The following is a 20,609-nucleotide window of genomic DNA, read 5'->3' as shown; positions in this document are numbered from 1 at the left end:
CTTTGACATTTTTCCTTTCTTGTTGCCTCAGAAAATTATCGAATGGTCATAGTTATATCTTTTATTTTTACTTCTGTGAACTGGAGATGACTATACCTTTCCCTCCTTCCTGATTTTTGTGAGTAATAGCAAATAAAAATGATGATAAAGCAATCTGGTAACATTTAGGTATATAATTTATATATTTAGATAAAATTTAGATATATAGAAATAATTTAGATAGGGATACAAATTCATCCATTGCTTGGCTTTTGAAAATCAAAGGAATAGAAATAATAATTTTCTACTTGTTTTCATAGTGTCTATTTTAGATAAATTTGTGATTACCATTGGGTTCCCTTTCTACTCAAATAGATTGCTCCTCGCTAAATCCTTAGAATGACAGAATAAATAGTCAGGTGTGGGATTAGAAGCTTGGCTCTGTTGCTATATTTCCTTGGGTGAATTTGCCTCAGGTCCCTTAGATGTAACATGAAGGTAATAATAGCATTTAATTTATAGGGTTTTTGTGAGGATCAAATGAGATATCTGCAAAGTACTTAGCGCAATACCCAGCACATTGTAGGCTTTTTTGAAAATGTTTATTCCCCTTTCCCAAGTTTATAATTTTTTTTTCATTTTTTCTCATAGGATTTAAAGCTTTTGGAAGATGGTGACCTAACTCTGATAGGTGACCGGGGCACTACACTAAGTGGAGGACAGAAAGCTCGAATAAATCTAGCAAGGTAAATATACTTGATCAGTTTTTCTTTGGTGGGGTAGCTTAGAGCCAGACCTGGAATCAGGAAGACTCGTGTTCATGATGAGTTCAAATCTGACCTCAGACACTTACTAGCTGGATGACCCTGGGCAGGTCATTTAACCCCATTTGCCTCAGTTTCACCATCTGTAAAGTGATCTTGAGAAGGAAATGACAAACCACTCTGGTATTTTTGCCAAGAAAATGGGGACACAAAGGGTTGGACACAATTGAAATGATTGAACAAATTTTTGTTTGGAACTAAGTTATAATTTATAAAGTGCAGTAGGAGACTCTGAATGTAGAAATTCCTACCAATGGAGGTAGGCACATATTCTTCCATTTAGGTTTTTGAGACTCGGGCAGGGAGAGGAGTAGTCACATGTCCTGTATATCGGAGCTGGGATTTGAACCTCTTTCTTTTTTATTTTGTCAATACAATTTTTATTTTTAATGGCTTTATTTTATTTTAATAAAACATTTCCACATACATTTTCCAAAGTTATATGATTCATGTTGTCTCCCTACCTTTTTCACTCCTCCATCCTGGGAGTTGACAAGCAATTCAATCTGGGTTATATATATGTATGTATGTATGTATGTATGTATGTATTATCACATAAAACCTATTTCCATTTAATTCATTTTTGTAAGTGAATAATCTTGTAAAACCCAAAACACCAAATCATATACCCAAATAAACAAGTGATAAATCATATGTTTCTTCTGCATTTCTACTCCCACAGTTCTTCCTCTGAAAGTGGAGAGCATTCTTTTTCAGAAGCCCCTCAGAATTGTCCTGGATCATTGTATTACTGTTAGTAACAAGGTCTATCATGTTTGATTGTTCCACAATATTGCTGTTACTGTATGCAGAGCTCTCCTGGCTCTGCTCGTTTGACTCTGTATCAGTTCATGGAGGTCTTTTATGACACGCTTCCTTGACCCAACTCACATTTCCTTTTTCATGCTGTTAATTCAGCTGTTGTAGTTCGACATTTTGTTGGATTAGGGATTACAGAGGGATTGTTATAATGAAAAGAAGAACAGACCAATATCCTGGAGACTAGAGTAATAGTAGTTCTAGCTTTGCTATTAATTTAATCTCAGATTTTAGACAATTCATTTCAACTTTGTCATTTGTAAAAGAAAGGATCAAACTAGATAATTTTAGAAGCTGCTCCCAGATTTTAAAATACTCTGATTCTATGTTTGCTTTTTCTTGGCAAAAGATTCTGGAGTAGTTTGTCATTTCCTTCTTCAGTTCATTTTACACATGAGAAACTGAGGCAAATGGAGTGAAGTGATTTGTCCTGAATAAGACAGCTAGTATCTGAGGCCAGATTGGAACTCTGATTATTCTAACTCCAGACCTAGCATTCTATCCATTGCAATACCTATAACTACTCTTTAATTGTTGCCATGAATTAAACAATTAAATTGTTTTAAATTCATTTCAAATTAAATTGTTGCTATGAATTAAAAAGGCAATCAGTTTTATTTAATATTGTTTGTTGAGTCTTATATCTCTTGATTTTTCTAGAGCAGTGTATCAAGATGCAGATATTTATCTCCTTGATGATCCTCTCAGTGCAGTAGATGGAGAAGTTGGAAGGCATTTATTTGAACAGTAAGTTTTTGTTTAGAAAATAATTTGTATTAGATTTCAGTGATCTTCTAAGAACAAATCTGAATAACATTTTTGACATGCCTAGATTTTAAAACAAACAATGCATTTCTTTGTTTTAGGAGAAACTTAGGATGGTATGGAAGAAAATAATGGATTCCTCCTTCCCCCCCTTTATTTTAAGGTAGACAAAATATAATTAGGGGCAAATAGATTATAAATTTAGGTGCTGTTCTGACCTACAGTTTGTGGCTTAACTGAAAACATCACTTTTTTTTAATATACCATTTAAGAAAGTGACAGCTGGGGGCAATTGGGTACTTCAGTGGATTGAGAGACAGACCTAGATATGGGAGATCCTAGGTTCAAATCTGGCCTCAGACACTCCCAGATGTGTGACCCTGGGCAAGTCACTTAATCCCCATTGCCTAGCCCATACCACTCTTCTGCCTTGGAGCCAATACACAGTATTGATTCCAAGATGGAAGGTAGGGTTTTAAAAAAAAAGTGACAGCCAAGGAATATCAGTAGGCTTAAAGAGTAAATTAATGAATTTGTTTCCATTTAAGCTTTTGTGTGAAATAAGCAGAAATTACTAAAATAATGAATTTCTTTTCATTTATACTCTAACCGGGGTGAGAATAAATTATTAAAACATGCAGTAATAACACCAGTACTCTCATTTAAATGCCTTTTCATCTCTCTCCTCTTCACCACTGAACAATTTGAAAATTTCTTAACACCTGAAAACTATTTCTTCATCATCTCCTCCTCCTTTTTTCAATCACTTTCTTTTTGGCTTTTCTACCTGTGCCATTGTTTGGAAATAACTGCCTTAGAAGTCACTAGTGACTTCCTAACCACCAAAATCATTGGCTATTGCTTAGTCCCTAACCTGCTTGCCATCTTTGTAGCAACTGCTATTCCTCTGGATACTTTATCTTCCATTGGTTTTCTTAGTCGCCCTTAGTGACTCTCCTATCTTTTTAACTTCTCTTAACACAGCCTTCTTCACTGTCTCCTTCCTGATCCTTTAATCATGGGTGTTTACAAGATTCTTTTCTTAGATTGGCTTTGTTCCTCTTACTCCATCCTTTCCCATGACAAACAGCCTCATTCCTTCCTTCTTCTGTCTTCACCAGCAATTTCTGTACATGTGACTCCTGCCCTCCCTTAACATGTTGGAAATGTCTTCTTATATCAGCTTTTGGCATCTTCCACTTGATAGGTTCAAACCCAGATCAGTCTTTCTCAATTTATCCTTGCTCCAGCCTTCTTGCTTTCATTAAGAGTCCTGCCATATTCTCAGTGATTCGGGCATAATAACCTCATATTCATCTTTGAGCTTTCCTTCCTTCCAGTATCTAATCAGTCACAAGTCTTTGCCGTCCTACCTCCATCAATTCTCTGTGTGGCGGGAGAGCCAGCGATGGCCTTGGGGTCCCACAGCCTTGCCTTTTTAAGCTGAGGACTTCGCTGAATCGCTCACTGTTCCAGGCACCCCTCTAAGACTATAAATGGGGAATCAGGTGCCAACCTATATTACAAGAGAGAGGTCTCTTCCAGGAGTTCTCTAAATTCAGGATGTCATCGGTCTAGTGTAGAAGACAACAAAAACAACCTCAGCATCTCCCGACTCTTTCCCTTTTTCTTTAGTCAGAGGGCCACTTCCATGGCTTAGGGCCTCGTTTTCTTCTTTACCTGGACTTTGCTTGGACTATTAAATAATCTTTTAATTGGTCCTGTTGTTCCTAGGCTCTTTGTGACTGATATTCTTTATGTCTGTGTCAGTCTCTTGCTCCAGAATTTTTAGTGGTTCCCTATTAGTAAGAACATGACACGACACAACACAACACAACATAATATGTGACGTGATGTGATGTGTGACATAACAAAATAAGGTATAACGCCATAATATACTATATATGATATAATACTATACTATACGATATGATACTTTAATATGCTACCAAATAGTATACTATAATAAAATATAATACAATATACTATAATATGCTATACCCTACTCTAATCTAATGTAAACAATATATTTAGAGGACCTCCACTTATTCCATGTTAATGATGGATAGAGAGCATTTATGTATAGTGCTTTAGAGCTACATAGGGCTTCAGTGGATTTGATGTACTCCTTTTGGGTGCTTTGTAAGCTAAACTTGTTCTCTCCACCTGATTACTTTCTCCCATCTTTTTGCATTTGCGAGGGCCATCACCCCTTCTTTAATTCTTTTCATCTTCCTTATATTTCTTCAAGATACAGATCAAAGGTCAACGCTGCTCTGACACTGTTCCTGATATCCCAGTTGTTCATCCTCTTTCCACTTCTGATTGCTTTGTATTTGCTTATTTATACAGATGTTGTCACCCTCCGTAGAGTGTAAGCTCCTTGAGAGCAGTGGATGGGTTTGGGGTTCTTTTACTCTTTGGGACCCCAGTGCTCATTACGGTACCTTGGTGCTTTGATTCTAATTAAACTGTAGGAGCTCACATTCCACAATTAGACCAGTCATCTTCTGATAAGGGCCAAAATCATGGTTAATGGTATAGAACAAAGAAAGGTATCACTGTGAGATGCTGAGATTTGGGAACCAAGTAGAAGCTTCTGTGAAGACTTGACTAGCCCAAAGGAAGAGACAGGGCATTTCAATTGGAAAAGTCCTATGAAACAAAGGATGGGGGCAGTAACAAGCTAGAAAAAAGAACGTGTTTGTGTACACACACTCCCCCAGAGCCATATTATAGAAGACAAAGGACTGGCCTCAGACCAAGAAGACCCAGGTTCAAATTCTATATCTTAACACATATTTGTTATGTGAATAAAAGATGCTGGCTTGCATCAACATATGTTGTTTATATGTATTCATATAGATGCTTGGTGGATAAGACCTGTACATTGATAGGTGAAATTGAGTTTTATAGTATTAGGGAATTACCTAGAACACTTGAGAAGGTAAGTGACTTAGCTAGTGTCTATTGGATGCAGGCTTTGAACTCAGGTCTTGATGGCTTTAAGACCAGTTCTCTGTCCTTTCTACCATGAATTTCTGGGTTAAACTGGCCCTGTCTAGGGAACTCATAAGAAGAAAATTCCTACTACCAAAATTGATAAATTGTCCTCCAATGTACAGTCGTAGGGAGATGATGAAATGTAGTAGAAAGAAGGCTGACCTTGCACTCAGGAAATCCTGGGTTCAAGGACTATCTTGTCATATATTGACCATTGTGGACTGAATGAATCACTTCACTGCTCACTGTACCAGGCAGATGTCTAAGAATATATTAAAATTAATAATGGACATTTGGTTGGGGCCAAGTTGTGGAGGGTCTCATATGTAAAGGGGAAAACCATCATTAATTTTATGTAGCTGAGTGAAATAGTAAAAGATCATTGACATTTAGAGAGAAATCAATCCTCTTCACCAAGTATTTATTGATCCAGTCCTGCCATCATGCAAACTTGTGCCTTAGATTACAAGGAAGGGACCTCACTCTCCAATGTGAATGGCTTAAGAAGAAATTCATTACTGCCATTGGAAAAAACAACTCAAATTGCCTGACTTATGACTGAATCTGTAGGGTCAGTTTTGTGTACCAAGGCAAGCACCTTAATTTCTCTGTATAATCATGCCCATCAGAAAGCCTTTCCTGCATTTCTGAACAGACAGGGTATTTATAAAGTTCCTGAGCAACTTTTAAAGCTTTAAAAACTTTAGATATACACTTGATAAAAATAAGCATGTTCCAGCTCTTGTTTGCTAATCAAAACCACATTCTTTGCAGGAACTTGGGGCTGAGATCACGAATGTAATTTGTAAAATCACTCAACAGCAACTGGAGAATGGTTTCAACGAGTTAGAAAATTAGATTGAACAATGTATCATGAATGATGGTGGTTTTGTCATAGTTCAGAAATGTTTTGTTTTAAAGATGAAACAAATTTGCTTTTACTTGCCATTTACTTCACTTACTTCTGTTACATGTCCACTTAAAGTTGTAAAAGTTTAAACTGTATATAACTCAGAATCTGATATTTTATCAGTTATCAATACCTTTTGAAGTCATGGAGAATGAATGGTAATTTATGTATTCCCAGAATATGAAACCAATCAGCTTATACTGAATCATTAAATTATAAAATTTTAGTTTCAAATGAAAATACCTCTTTTATTTTTCTATTATTTTTTACCAATTACATGTAATAACAAATTGCTACATAAGTTTTCTGAAGTTATATGATCCAAATGTTCTCCCTTCTTCCTTTTCTCTCTCTTCCCAGAGCTGGCAAGCAATTCAATCTGGGTTATTATACATGTACTATCATGCAAAACATATTTTCCATGTTGTTCATTTTTGTAAGGGAATAATCTTATAAAACCAAAGCACCAAAATCTATACCCAAATAAACAACTGAAAAATTATATGTTTCCATCTGCATTCCTACTCCAACAGTTCTTTCTCTGGAGGTGGATAACATTCTTTGTCATGTCTCTCATAATTTTCCTAGATCTTGGTATTGCTGAGAGTAGCTAAATCTGTCGCAGCTGATCATTCCACAGTATTGCTGTTACTATGTAGAATGTTCTTTTAGTTATGCTTATTTCACTTTACATCAGTTCATTTAGGTCTTTCCAATTCTTTCTGAAATCATTCTATTCATCATTCTTTACAGCACAATAGTATTCCATCACCATCATACCCCACCATTTGTTCATCCATTCCCCAACTGATGGACGTCCCTCTAGTTTCCAATTCTTTGCCACAACAAAAAGAGCAACTGTAAATATTTTTGTACAAGTAGGTCCTTTCACATTTTGTTTTTTTATCTTTTTGGGACACAGACCTAAGAGTGGTATTATTGGATCAAAGGATATGCGTTGTTTTATAGCCCTTTGGACGTAATTTCAAATCACCCTCCAAGATGGTTGGATCATTACTCCATCAGTAATGCATTAATTAGTGTCCCAATTTTGCTACATTCCCTCCCACATTGATCATTTTCCTTTACTGTCATAGTGGCTAGTCTGATAGGTATGAGATGGTAGTTCAGAGTTGTTTTAATTTGCATTTCTTTAATCAAGAGGGAAAATCCCTCCTTTTCTTGATGGCCTTACTAAATCCCTCCCTCCTTACCTTCCTCCCTCCTTTCCTCCCTCCTTCCTTCCCTCCCTTCTTCCCTCCCTCCCTCCCTCCCTCCCTTCCTCCCTCCCTCCCTCCTTTCCTTCCTTCCTTCCTTCCTTCCTTCCTTCCTTCCTTCCTTCCTTCCTTCCTTCCTTCCTTCCTTCCTTCCTTCCTTCCTTCCTTCCTTCCTTCCTTCCTCCTTCCTTCTTCCTTCCTCCCTCCCGCCCTTCCTTCCTTCCTCCTTCCTTCCTTCCTTCCTTCCTTCCTTCCTTCCTTCCTTCCTTCCTTCCTTCCTTCCTTCCTTCCTTCCTTCCTTCCTTCCTTCCTTCCTTCCTCCCTCCCTCCCTCCCTCCCTCCCTCCCTCCCTTCCTTCCTCCCTTCTTCCTTCCTTCTTCCTTCCTCCCTCCCTCCCTCCCTCCCTTCCTTCCTTCCTCCCTTCTTCCTTCCTTCTTCCTTCCTCCCTCCCGCCTTTCCTTCCTTCCTCCTTCCTTCCTTCCTTCCTTCCTTCCTTCCTTCCTTCCTTCCTTCCTTCCTTCCTTCCTTCCTTCCTTCCTTCCTTCCTTCCTTCCTTCCTTCCTTCCTTCCTTCCTTCCTTCCTTCCTTCCTTCCTTCTTCCCTTCCTTCCTTCCTTATTCCTTCCTTCTTCCTTCCTCCCTCTCGCCCTTCCTTCCTCCTTCCTTCCTTCCTTCCTTCCTTCCTTCCTTCCTTCCTTCCTTCCTTCCTTCCTTCCTTCCTTCCTTCCTTCCTTCCTTCCTTCCTTCCTTCCTTCCTTCCTTCCTTCCTTCCTTCCTTCCTTCCTTCCTTTCTTCCTCCCTCCCTCCCTCCCTCCTTCTCTCTATCTGTCCCATTCCCCCTTTTATCATTTTCAAGATAATATAAAATAGTACTGAGGCTGCCCATCTGTTATTTCTCAATCTTCATACAGTAATCAGTAGGCATTCTTAATGAGCTATCACATACCAAGCACCATTGCTAGTTTAGGAGAAACATGATATACCCAAGTCTTTTTCTAGTAGTCTATATCCTTCATGTGAATTCTTATTCACAAGTCATTTTCAGTTGCATATGCCCTGCATATTTTTCCTTTCATATGATAGTTGGCATATAATTTTGAAATATTTGCTATTTTCTGCTGCATGAAAGGTAAAAAATAGATATGCAAGAGATGTTTTTTGAGTTAGAAATAGTAAGATTTGGCAACTGCTTGGATTTTCAGGCAGAGTATATTGGGGAACTGAGGATGGCACAAAGGTTCTGAATTTGGGTGATGGGAATGATTGGTGCCCTTGCCAGAAATAAGAAAGTTGAGAAGAGGGCTGGGTTTGAAAAGAAAGATAATGATTTCTGTTTTGGACATCAACTAGTCAGCCAGTGTTTCTTTATTTATGTACTTTAACTTTTTTTCAATACATGTAGGAACAACTTTTTACAACTGTTAAGTGGCATTTTGCATGCAGATTCTCTCTCTCCCTCTCTCATCTAATAGTCTGATCTAGACTATTATACCAGTTAGTCAGAATGTAATGTTTATTATGTGCCATATACCTGAAATGCAAAGTCAAAAAATGAAACTATCTGTTCTCAGAGAGCTTCCCTCTATCATGGGAAAATAAGTATATGAAACATGCAAAATACCGGAATTTTTAAGAGGAAAGCAAAGTAGCATAAAAAGGAAAGATTAATGTTGATTTTGCAGACTGAGGAAACAGAATTCTAAGAGGTTGAGACAGACACCACAGAGACAGAGAATGTAGGATTTGGGCTGCCTACATCAACTTTGAAATGCCCATCAGGCATTTCAGTAGTATTATATTAAAGAGGGTTTCAGATTTAGTTGGTTACTATTCTATCAATTCTTTTCTACATAATTTGGCACATGGATCCTTTGTTATCCCTTGTTAAATTTTGCATTGAAAATACATAGTTTTTAATTAAATTACAAAAGGTATTTTGAGGCGCATTATTTTGTTTTCATGTCCTATATCTTTGCCTTTTCTAGCTGTATTTGCCAAACTTTGCATAAGAAGGTCACGATTTTGGTCACTCATCAGCTACAGTATCTCCAGGCTGCATCCCAGATTCTGATATTAAAAGAAGTAAGTCATTAAAAATATTATATTAATTTTTGTTACTTTTCAGTGTGGTATAAATAGATAGTCTACTGGATCTAAGACCTTGAATCAAGTCCTACATAGGATATTTACTAGCTGTGAGATCCTAGGTATGTCACCAAAGTCTCTAAGCCTCAATTTCCTCATGTGTTTCTGACTTTAAAAGTTGAGAATGCTATGATTCCTTCAAAACTGAATTGTTGACTTTAGTGCTTCAAAAAAGCCATGATTTCCTTAGTATGGGACTTTCTTCTAACTGATCTTAATGCCATTGTGCCAAGAAGATTGCTTAACAGATGATCCTAATGAATTGCTGTGCCCTGAAGAAGTCATCACCTGGTGGCCATCTTGATTCAGAGCCTCTCCAAATTTATTTAGGCATTTCTTCTGGTATCCATTCCTCTTTTTGTCCAAGGGCTTGTTCCCCAAGCCTTTTTGAGCTTTGCAGTTCCTACTAGAGACTATGTTCCTCTGGCATTGGCACTTCTGTGTCACTGTGTGATATTGAAGGAGGACTTGGCTGAAAGGCAGATAAGTTAAAGGGAAATTATTTGAAGTGTTACAGTCTTTGAATAATTAAACTATCTGCTCTTCTGAAGAATGTATCTGACTCTTATGTCGATAACAGACTCAACAAATAGTAGCAAAATAAATCAAAGGCATTTATTAAAACATTTAAAAATCTGATGTAGTAAGGAAAGCTGGTTTTTCTTACCAATGATAAGTTTCTTGAAAAATTCTGGCTGCTATATTTCCAAAATTAACAAGCTGTAACAATGAGCCCTGTGCTGAATATATCTTTACAGAAAATAGACCTATTGATTTTTTTCCATCGTAGTATTACAACTGTTTACTGGTATATTTTTATTGGTGGGTATCTTTCAAATTAAATTAAACAGAATTTTCTTTCTCTCCTTTTTTCCCTCCCAAAATAATTTGAATAAGCTTCATACTTCAGGTTGGAACTAGTATATGTATTCATATGTTCTACTTTCTAAAGAAAGTTAAACTGTTACTGCTTTAGAAATATAAATATTTATTGTAATCTTCAGTGGAATTTTTCATTATATCCAGTTTTACAATTCTTTGATGGCCTAAAAAACCACAAATTTTTCCCAGTGATTATATTGTTGGACTTTTGTCCACTCATAAGACCCACATTCTTTGTGCCTTCAAACATTTAAGTTTGCCTCTGCATCATGAGCAAGGAACAGCATAAGCTATTAGGATAGTAGAAGAAACTCTGTCTAAAAGATGATTTCCTGATGTTGTCAACTAAAATAACCACATTGGTTTTGCATTGTATTTTTTAAAGTTTACCTTCTGTCTTAGTGTGAATTGTAAGTCAGAAGAGCCACAAGGCCTAGGCAAGTGGGCTTAAGTGACTTACCAAGGATCACATAGCTAGGAAGTGTCTGAGCCAGATTTGAACCAGTCCTTTGGATTCCAGGCCTGGTGCTGAATCCAGTGTGCTACCTAGCTGTCATTTTATTTTAATTTTTTAAATTTAATTTTATCTTATTTTATTATTTTTCCTCATCACTCTTATCTTCTGTTTTAGTATCATTTCTAAGACAGAAGAGCTCACTGCATTTTGTTGACTTTTAATATATTGATTCTTTTATTATTTTAATACTTTTTTAATAGATGCCTTGACTTAATAATATTCTCATTTATATTGTGTTAATAAAATCTTACTGCTATAGGACTATAGAGGTAATTACGTATGTTCATATAAGGAAACTGAGCCATGGAAGAGGCAAATGATTTATCTCAGGTTCAAGGGTTCTTGCCTTTTAGTCATCCTTTTTCCACTATTACACACTTTCTAACACTGTGGATCACAGGATATAGGGGAAAATCTAATGGATGACTAGCTTTTTCCTAAGTATGCAACCTATCATAATGTAAGCTTTCTGGGGGAATTGTTTCATTTATCTGTATTTGTATCTTCAGAACCTTGGACAGTACCTGGCACACAACCAGCAAACATTTATTAAGCACCTATTTATTATTATATGACAGGCATTTTGCTAAGCCCTAGGGATAAGAAGAAAGATAAAGGCAATCTCAACTCTCAAGGTGCTCACATTCCAGTGGGGGAGTTGCCAAGTAAACAATTCTGTGTGTGTGTGTGGTAAGATGGGAATTCTTCTGTCAGAGGAAGCCAGGGCATCTAAGAAGCAGGGCTGAGAAGGGAGAGAGTTCCATTCATGGGGACAACCAGTGGAAATAGCCAGAGTTGGCAGCGCAGTGTCATTTGTGAAAAACAACAAGGAAGCCGCTGTCAATGGGCTGAGAGTACATGAAGGGCAGATAGAGAGCTAAGGAGACTAGAAAGGTGGGAAGGGGTAGATAATAAAAGGCTTTGAGTGCCAAAGAGGATTTATATTTGATCTTGGATGTGATGGAACACCATTGGCATTTTTTGAGGAGAGGAGTGACCTGCTTAGACCTTCACTTTAGGCAGATCATTTTCACAGCTGAGTGGAGGATGGGCTAGAGCGGGGTGGGGATGGGGAAACACTTGAATTGATCATCCTTTTAGTGATTGTCATAGTTCAGGTGTGAGGGCATTAGGGTATATAGCAGGGTGGCCAGAGGAGAGGAGAGATATTATGAAGGTAAAATGGACAGATTGATGACAGATTATATATATAGGTAGGTGATAGAGAGTAAGGAATTGAACAAGACCCCTGGGTTGGGAACTTGGGTGAGTATGTGGAGAGGCAGGAGAGTGAGATAAGTAAATTTGCTAATCGTAGGCATAGGATAATTATATCCATGGGAGCTGATGATATCACCCAGTGAAATCCTATAGAGGGAGAGGAAGAAGAGCATTCAGGCCAGAGTCCTGGGAGACACTCATGATTAGGGAGCATGATCTGGATAAAGATCCAGCACAGAGGAGTGAGAAGGCACGATCAGACAAGCAGGAGAGAATCGGGAGAGTAGTGTCAAAAAACAAGAGACAAGGGAAGGAGAAGGGGAGGATCAGCAGACTCAAAGGCTGCAGAGAGGTCAAAAACATTGAGGACTGAAAAAAAGGCTATTGGATTTGGCAGCAGGGTGATGATAATGTTAGAGACCAAATTTTTGGCTCCTGGTGATGTCAGAAGCCAGACAGTAGGGAATTAAGAAGGGAGTAAGAGGAAAGGATGTGGAAGCATCTATTGTGGACATCCTTCTCAAAGGATTTAGCCCACAAAAAGAGGAAAGATATGTCATGATAGCAAGTGAGAATGCATGGATCAAGAGAGGGAGTTTATTAAATATTTGTTGGCCGTTCCATTTGTGAGTGTTTGTAGACTGGAGAACCTCTGCCCAATGACTACATGTTTTGGTTGGCTGATGAGAGCTAGACATATCAGTATATGGTAGTCAAGTGGTACTTTTATAACAATCAAACAGTCACAGTCAGCAAGTATGTTGAGGTGCCTGTTTATTTGCTAGGCACCAGTTTTTGAGTGGGAATATAGCTACAAGGAATGAAACTTAGAACATTTGTTTTTGTTTTTTTTTTAAACCCATACCTTCCATCTTAGAATCAATTCTGCATATTGGTTCCAAGGCAGCAAAGCAGTAAGTGTTAGGTAATGGGGGTTACATGAAATTTCAAGAGGCTAGATTTGAACCCTGGAGCTCCTATGTACATTCTTGACTTTCAATCCACTGAACTACCAAGCTGTTCCCTGGAACATACATTGGTGAATACCAGAAGTAGGTGTATATATAAGTACATAAATGAATACTATTACTCTGTGAGAGAGAGAGTGTGTGTGTGTGTGTGTGTGTGTGTGTGTGTGTGTGTGTGTGTGTGTGTAGAAGAGGAGGGGAAGAGGGAGGAAGAGACAAAGAGAGACAAAGAGGGGAGAAAGAGACAAGAATGAAAGACAGGTAGATACTGAATGGATATGTATGTGGTATATGCATATATGCATGTATATATATATGTATGTATGTATGTGTATGTTATATACATACTAAATAAATACCAAGAGGATATAAGTAATATAAATTAATTAAGTATAATTTGTGAGGGAGGTTAAGCAGGATAAGGAACTACTGTGTATAAAAGGAGGTACTTGAATTACGGGCATTTTGAAGGAGGAGAGGAAGAAGTATGTTTTAGGCAAGGAAGCCTGGCCAGTGCAAAAGTATCAAGATGAGAGATGGATTGAGGGAATAGAAGGCTGATTTGATTGGATTATCAAATGTAATAAGACATGTATTCCCTAATATGCTAATAACAGAAGAATAGAAAAAATGGCATTAAGATTCATTTCAGAGTGTAATTAGTGGTGACTACATGTAGATTGAAAGTGTTGTGAGGCATCCATTAGGATTTGCCATGTTCTGTATTAGCTTCTAGGATAATAGACTTGGAGCTGGCAGGTACTTTAGAGCATCTTGTCTAATCCATTCCTCATTTAGTTGAGTAAAAATAAGGTTTGGAGAAGTTTTGACATTCTCAAGATCATGTAAGTAGTAAATATTCAACTCAGACTCTGAAGCCAGCTCTTCTTTAAATCTAGTGACTTTTTCCCTTAGGGATGAGAAATTTTACTTCATTCATATTCTTCCAGGGCCTTTTTACATTACTTTGAGCAAATGAAATCATGTCAGGCAGAGATCTCAAACTAACATGTCACATAGTGGAAGGAATGCTGGATTTGGAGTTAGACCTGGAATCTTATCTTGACTCTGCCATTTATTAACTGTATGGTCACAAGTAAATAAGTCCCCTACCTCTCAGGGCTCGAGTTATCCTCATGTCTAAAATGAGGAGGGCAGACAATGATGGTAACTTAAGTAACTTCAGCTCTAAATTTATGATTCCAGTAGTACTTAAAAACCTGACCTGATCATTCATAGCCCCTATGTCTGCTGATCTCTCTTGATAGTGAGTAGCAAATTCATGATTACCAAAGTTGGATATTGTTAGGGATGGGAGTAGGCAATGGTGTCTTCTAGGCAAATTTCTTTTCTTAGTCTTTGCTTCTTAAATTTTTGGGTATGTGTTGCGGATACCAGCTCCATCTCACCTAGCAAAGCTTTTTGTTAGTTTCTTCACTCACAGTTTTGAAACTGATGAATATTTTTAGGAAAATAAAATCTTTAAGGTGTACACAGATGTCTCCACCAAATTCTGCTTCCTGAAATGAACCTCATGATGTCTTCTTCAGAGTGATGCCAGCAGGGCATAAGATCTGTCAAATTCTATGAGGATGGAAAGGCCCAGTCAGTCATAGATATCTGAGGACCATCTTCACTAAGTTTGGGAAAGTTCATCACCAGGAAGTTGGCCACTAGGTGATCAATTCTTTTGGCCACAGGTACTCACAGAGACCATCTCCTAAAGTATGGCTGCATTGAGACCTTCTTCACTGGAGGGAGGGAGTGCACACACCTTTGAAATCTGAGGTCCCTGAAGTCATGAGGTATGCATTAAAAACAAAACAAAAAGAGCAGCTGATGTCAATGTTGCATTCAAAATCCACAGCCTACAAAATCACTTCTTTTTATTACCACTAAATCTATCTTGTGAAGAAAAAAAAATTTTAACAATAGCTTACTTAAATGCAAACTAATTTTATTGAGATTTTCCTTATTTTTCCTCTTTCTTTCATGACTTTAGAAAACAAAATCCATAAATATTCAGAAATAGCTTTACTCTTGATTTTTTGTCCAAATAGTAGAATCCCCAGGATAAGTGATATTTTACAAGAAAGTGTTCATTAAAATTTGAGTTTCATTTGATGAGGGACTCTGCAAACAAAAAGCTAGAAAAAGAATTGCATTTTAAAAATCATTGTAGTAAATGGGTAGTACTACCGCTATGCCAGTCAGCCTCAGGACTTTTTGGATGGCACCAACAATTCAGGCATTCTCTGGAAGACAATCTTTTTTGTATTTCTTCTGAAAGACATCTAAGGAAAGTTACGGAATTTGTCATCTTGTAAAGGAGGAGCAATACCATTCATTCATGCTATAATGAGATGAAATGAATTGATTCTCTTTTTGCTTTTATTTGATGAGTTCCTCAATTTTGTAGTACATTGGAACTCAATTTATAATAAACATTTTGTTGTATGATATTTATCATGTACAATCTACTTTTCAGATGAAAAATCAAATCAATAATTTTTTTGGAGATAACATAAGAGTATTGGTTTTTGTTCCATTTCAATTACAAAGAAGTTTTGGTATCTGCCTTCCTGAAGTTTACTGTCTAGTTGGGGAATTGAGAACTAATTATGAAAAATAAAATCATGGTGAAACATTCTACATTGGAATAACAATTTCTGATAACAGAAGAGCTAGCTAGCATAATTAGTTACCAAAGGAATTATACCACTTTCATTTTTCCAGGGCTTCAAAGGAGGATGAAGACTCTAGGTTGGATTTTTTAGGAACAGTTTAACAGTGACATTTTAATTGGAAGAGCTGGCATAGGTGGAAAGGAGAAGACACAGTAATCCATACAGATGGAACAACATAAGCAGAAACACAGTACAAGAACAGTATAAAATGTTAGACCAGAAGTGGTGAGGAGACTAGTTTAGATAATCTCTGGGAAGGCCCAGAAAGATGGGAGTCAAGGATGAAAAGGAAAATAAAATAAGGGCAGCTTTGTGTACTACAGCAATGGCTGGATTTGGAGTCAACCACGCTTTGGTTTAAATCTTTTTGACACTAGCTATGTGAAAATAAATGACCTTCCTTAGCCTTACTTTCCTCTCTATAAAATGGGGATGATATTTGTAATAGCCTTATAGGATTATTCTAATGTTCAGATGAGAAACTGTTCATAAATTGATTTAGCTATATTTTGATGACAATTATACAGTTATGTTAAATATATTAGATAGTTCATTTAAAAGAAAAGCACAAACTCTTGTCATTTTACTTCTAGGATATTTTAGGATAGTTATTTTCATTAATTAGGAATCAGCTAGCCACTTCCCTAAAGAATCATTGGATGGCACATTTGTGATCATTGACTTTAATTTCTCTCTCTGCACAGATGCTCCATGAAATAATAAAGTGTCCATACCATGGGACTTGACTTTTCTATATTGCCTTTTGAGTAGGATATCTTAATCTTTAATGAGATCTGAACTCAGTTCTGTCACAGAAAGAATGTGGTCCATAGGTGTAATAGGAGCTTAGGACAACTTCAGATGCTTTTTTCTTGATTTTTTTTTTCAATCTATTACAATGAAATACAATGCATTTCAGACATTGGTTAACATTTGTTATCTGTTTCAAGTTTTAGGAGCATAGATTTCATGCTCATAAGAGCTTAGGATTCCTGTAATATAACTTCAGCAGTTTTATAGATGAGGAAACTAAGTTCCTAACTAATGAACGAATTATCCAAGATCACACAACTGAATTTGAACGCATGTAGTCCAATGCCAAATGTATGACTCCATCGTTTTCCATTAAATTGCTAACTCTGGTAAGGCTACTCTTACTGTCAGAGATTTTTAGTAATTTCTGGAGATTGCCAAGCAATGTGTAAGTTTAAAAAGAGTGGAAAGAGCACTAGAGTTGGAAATCAGCATCCTTGGGTTTGAATTCTCTCAGAAATTTTAGTATTGTCTCTTGACTGGGGAAGTGTGTGTGGGAACACGGATGAGAGACACTTTCAGACTCTGATTCATGGTATCCTCATCTGTAAAAATGAGTCTAATAATACACTGCTTGTTTCATGAGGTTGATATAAAAATTTAATGAGATAATAGTTGTAAAGACCTTGGTAACCACAAAGCATTTTGTAAGTGAAGCCTGGTGTTTTTGTTACAAGTATTATTTCTACTAGATAGGAACCTGTCTTACTCATCTTTTAATTCAGTGCCTAGAACAGACATCCATTAAATGTTGGGGGGGAAAGGATTATAAATGATGTTCTTAGTCCATCTTCAGTGCTTGTCCTCTTGCTATCTTCAAACTACCTTAAATGCCAACCCAATTCATCTTCATTTCCCAATTAATCCATTCTATCCACCCTTTCTCTTGGAGACCTTCCTTCTCCAGTAATTCCAGGGAATATTGAATTCTCCCTTTCCTAAATGCTCCTCTTCTCCAAGTAAATTATAAATTCTTTCCACTATCATAGGAGAGTAGTTTTAAAAGCTGGGAGAAACTTTAGAGGTTGGTAATTCCACTTCCTTCATTTTACAATTAGAGAAACTTAAGCCTTGTAATTTTCCTGGAGTCACAAAATATCTGAATATCTAAGACAGGATTTGAACTGAGGTCTTCCTGCCTTCAAATTCAACACTATATCTATTATGCCATACTTTTATATTTCTTTTTATACTATTTAGTGCTTATCAGAATATATATTTTAATTTAATTTTTAAAAATATTTTTCCATGTTTCCATGATTCATTTTCTTTCTCTCCCCTCTTCCCTCCTCCCAGAGACAACAAGCAGTTCTACTGGGTTATACAAATGCTGTCACTTGATTCCTTCCACATTATTCATTTTTACCATAGAGCCAAAACCCCAAATCATATAGCCATACAAACAAGTGCTTATCAGAATATCTCACTCAGTGGATCCAGAACCAGGCCTAGAGATGAGAAATGCTGGATTCAAATATGGCCTTAGACACTTCCTACCTGTGTGATCCTGGGCAACTAACTTAACTCCCATTGCCTAGCCCTTACCATTCTGCCTCAGAACCAACACACAGTATTAATTCTAAGACAGGGAGAAAGGGTTTAAAAAAAAGAAAGAAATCATTGTTTCATTTAGTCAGATCATTGTACATTTTTTGAGCCCTTTATTCTGGTGTGTTCATTTCAGTACCTTATTCTGTATTGCCTTGAATTGTCTGATTTTTTAACTTGTGTTCCCCAATTCCTTTGTGTCCCCCGTTGTGCTTGTCCCATTACTAGCCCCATAATAGGTGCTAACTTAGATGCTTGCCTAAAATTGATGTTCTAGAAGTGAAAGCCATTTCTCAGATCACAACTGTTTAGTCTGTCTTTTGGTTTTAACAAACAGATTTATTTCCCTGAAGAAATGTTTTGTTGTGATTTTAGGGAAAAGTGGTGGAAAAGGGTACTTACACCGAGTTCCAAAAATCTGGGGTAGATTTTGGTTCCTTTTTAAAGAAAGAAGACGAAGAAACCGAGCAATTTCAAGTACCAGAAGTTCCCCTGCTGAGGAATCGTTCCTTCTCAGAGTCTTCTATGTGGTCCCAGCATTCCTCTCTGCATTCATTCAGAGAAGGACTTGCTGAACAAGGGGTGAGTTGTCTGATAAACCTGGGCTCATCTGCACATATACTCACTCGTTTATCTGTACTCAGAATTCTTGGATATCAAGCCATCAGTTAAAACTGGCACAGCTCACTGTCTGTCTCCTTTGTCTACTCTCTGCTTGCTGACACTTCACTTTTCTCACAGTATGTTTTTAGTTTCAGATTTTTCTTACTATATGTGGAGCTTTCCTTTGACAAAATTATAGGAATGGAAGAGGGAACAATGATGCTGCCATTGAGGATGTCTATGCTAGACTCTTATTATCATAGAACATAGGTCAGCTCTGAATTGTTTGAGTACAAACTGAAATAGTTTGGGAAAGGGTCCTGGGGATCAGGTTCAAGTAAAACTAATTAGAAGTTAGTGGGTGGCTCATTGAATAAGAGAGCCAGGCCTAAGACAAGAGATCTTGGGTTCAAACCTGGCCTCAGACACTTCCTAACTGTGTGACTCTGGACTTAACCCCAATTTCCTTGCCTTTAGTGCTCTTTTGCCTTGGAACAGTGCTTACATTGGTTCTAAGACAGAAAGTAAGGTAAAAAAAGGAAGTTAGCCTATTACTTGACCCAATTTCAATTTAAGAAATTAAGTTTTTAGGTGGTTGTTTTCACATTATCCAGTTATTTTCTAAATCCAAGTTATTGCTCTCTTCTTCATTCAACAGAAAATTTTCCAAAAGTTATATTTAAAAAAATAAATTCTGAGAACTTTATAGTCAAGAACAATGAGAAATTGGTTTGCATGTTTAATTAGAGGAAACTTTGTTAAATGGTGGGGAAAAAGTCAGCCTAGTTGAGGCCTGCCTCCTACAGAAGATAACTTGATTCAGAGTTGTTAATAAAGACTTGTTTCATTTATTGTCCAGAGTACACCAGTAGGGATCATTTCACAGTACCTCATTTTCTATGGTTTTCCTGTTGTCTATACATTTAGAGGTTCTGTCCCCTTGTTGGCCCAGTGGAGCCTGTGCTATTTCATCCAGTTGCCAAAACAGTGTTTTTATATGTATGTGTATCTATCCGTTAATCCTCTATCCATCTGTGATCTATCTTATCTCTCTCCCTCCTCTGTTTAATTACCTGTCCATTCTCTATCCATCCTTCATCTATCTATTCATCAGCCATCTATATATCTACTATCTGTCTAGTTCTCTATCCATTCATCCTCCATTTATCTATCTATCCATCCTCCATATCTTTCTTCCTCCCTCTCTTCCTTTCTCCCTCCATCCCCTTCTCTCCCCCCATTTCCCCCTACCTCTCCCTCTCCCCCCACCTTTCTTACTCTCCCCCTCCCTACAAAGAAAAATATATACCAATCACAATGGCAGATCACATTGCTATAGTATTTTTTCGAGATTTTCCGTGTTCTTCTCAAGAAACTAAATGAAATAATGAGGTCATTAGATCTTTTACAGTGAGGCAATTGAACTAACTTGCCATAGTTAGTTAATAGTCAGAATGTGTTAATCCAAAATAGAAGGAAACACATATATTATTTGCATTGGACTTGGGAGCATTTGCTTGCAAAATTATTCTTTTGAATAATTATGTACTTGAATTACTCACTGAAAATTTATAGTGTTTCTTTCAACAAATTATTGAAACCACACTTTCCCCCAGAAGCTTTCTATCACTGATTATGACCAAATACCTATCTCTGCTGTCAGCAATTTTGAACTAGTTATCTGTACATTTACTATAAAATTTTGTTGT

The 20,609-nt window shown here is 37.1% G+C and overlaps 1 protein-coding gene across 1 annotated transcript in view; it reads left to right on the top strand.

The window, feature by feature from the left end:
• ABCC4 (ATP binding cassette subfamily C member 4) overlaps positions 1-20,609 on the top strand; it is a 291,071-nt gene that overhangs the window by 107,197 nt on the left and 163,265 nt on the right. Inside the window, exons 12-15 of the mRNA XM_007501391.3 lie at positions 631-725; positions 2,283-2,369; positions 9,502-9,598; positions 18,673-18,879. Of these exons, the coding sequence (XP_007501453.1) occupies positions 631-725; positions 2,283-2,369; positions 9,502-9,598; positions 18,673-18,879 (486 nt within the window). The remainder of the gene's footprint in view (positions 1-630; positions 726-2,282; positions 2,370-9,501; positions 9,599-18,672; positions 18,880-20,609) is intronic.

Source organism: Monodelphis domestica, chromosome 8 (assembly GCF_027887165.1).
Source record: "Monodelphis domestica isolate mMonDom1 chromosome 8, mMonDom1.pri, whole genome shotgun sequence".
NCBI lineage: Eukaryota > Metazoa > Chordata > Mammalia > Didelphimorphia > Didelphidae > Monodelphis > Monodelphis domestica.
This window is presented reverse-complemented; position numbering and strand designations above follow the sequence as displayed.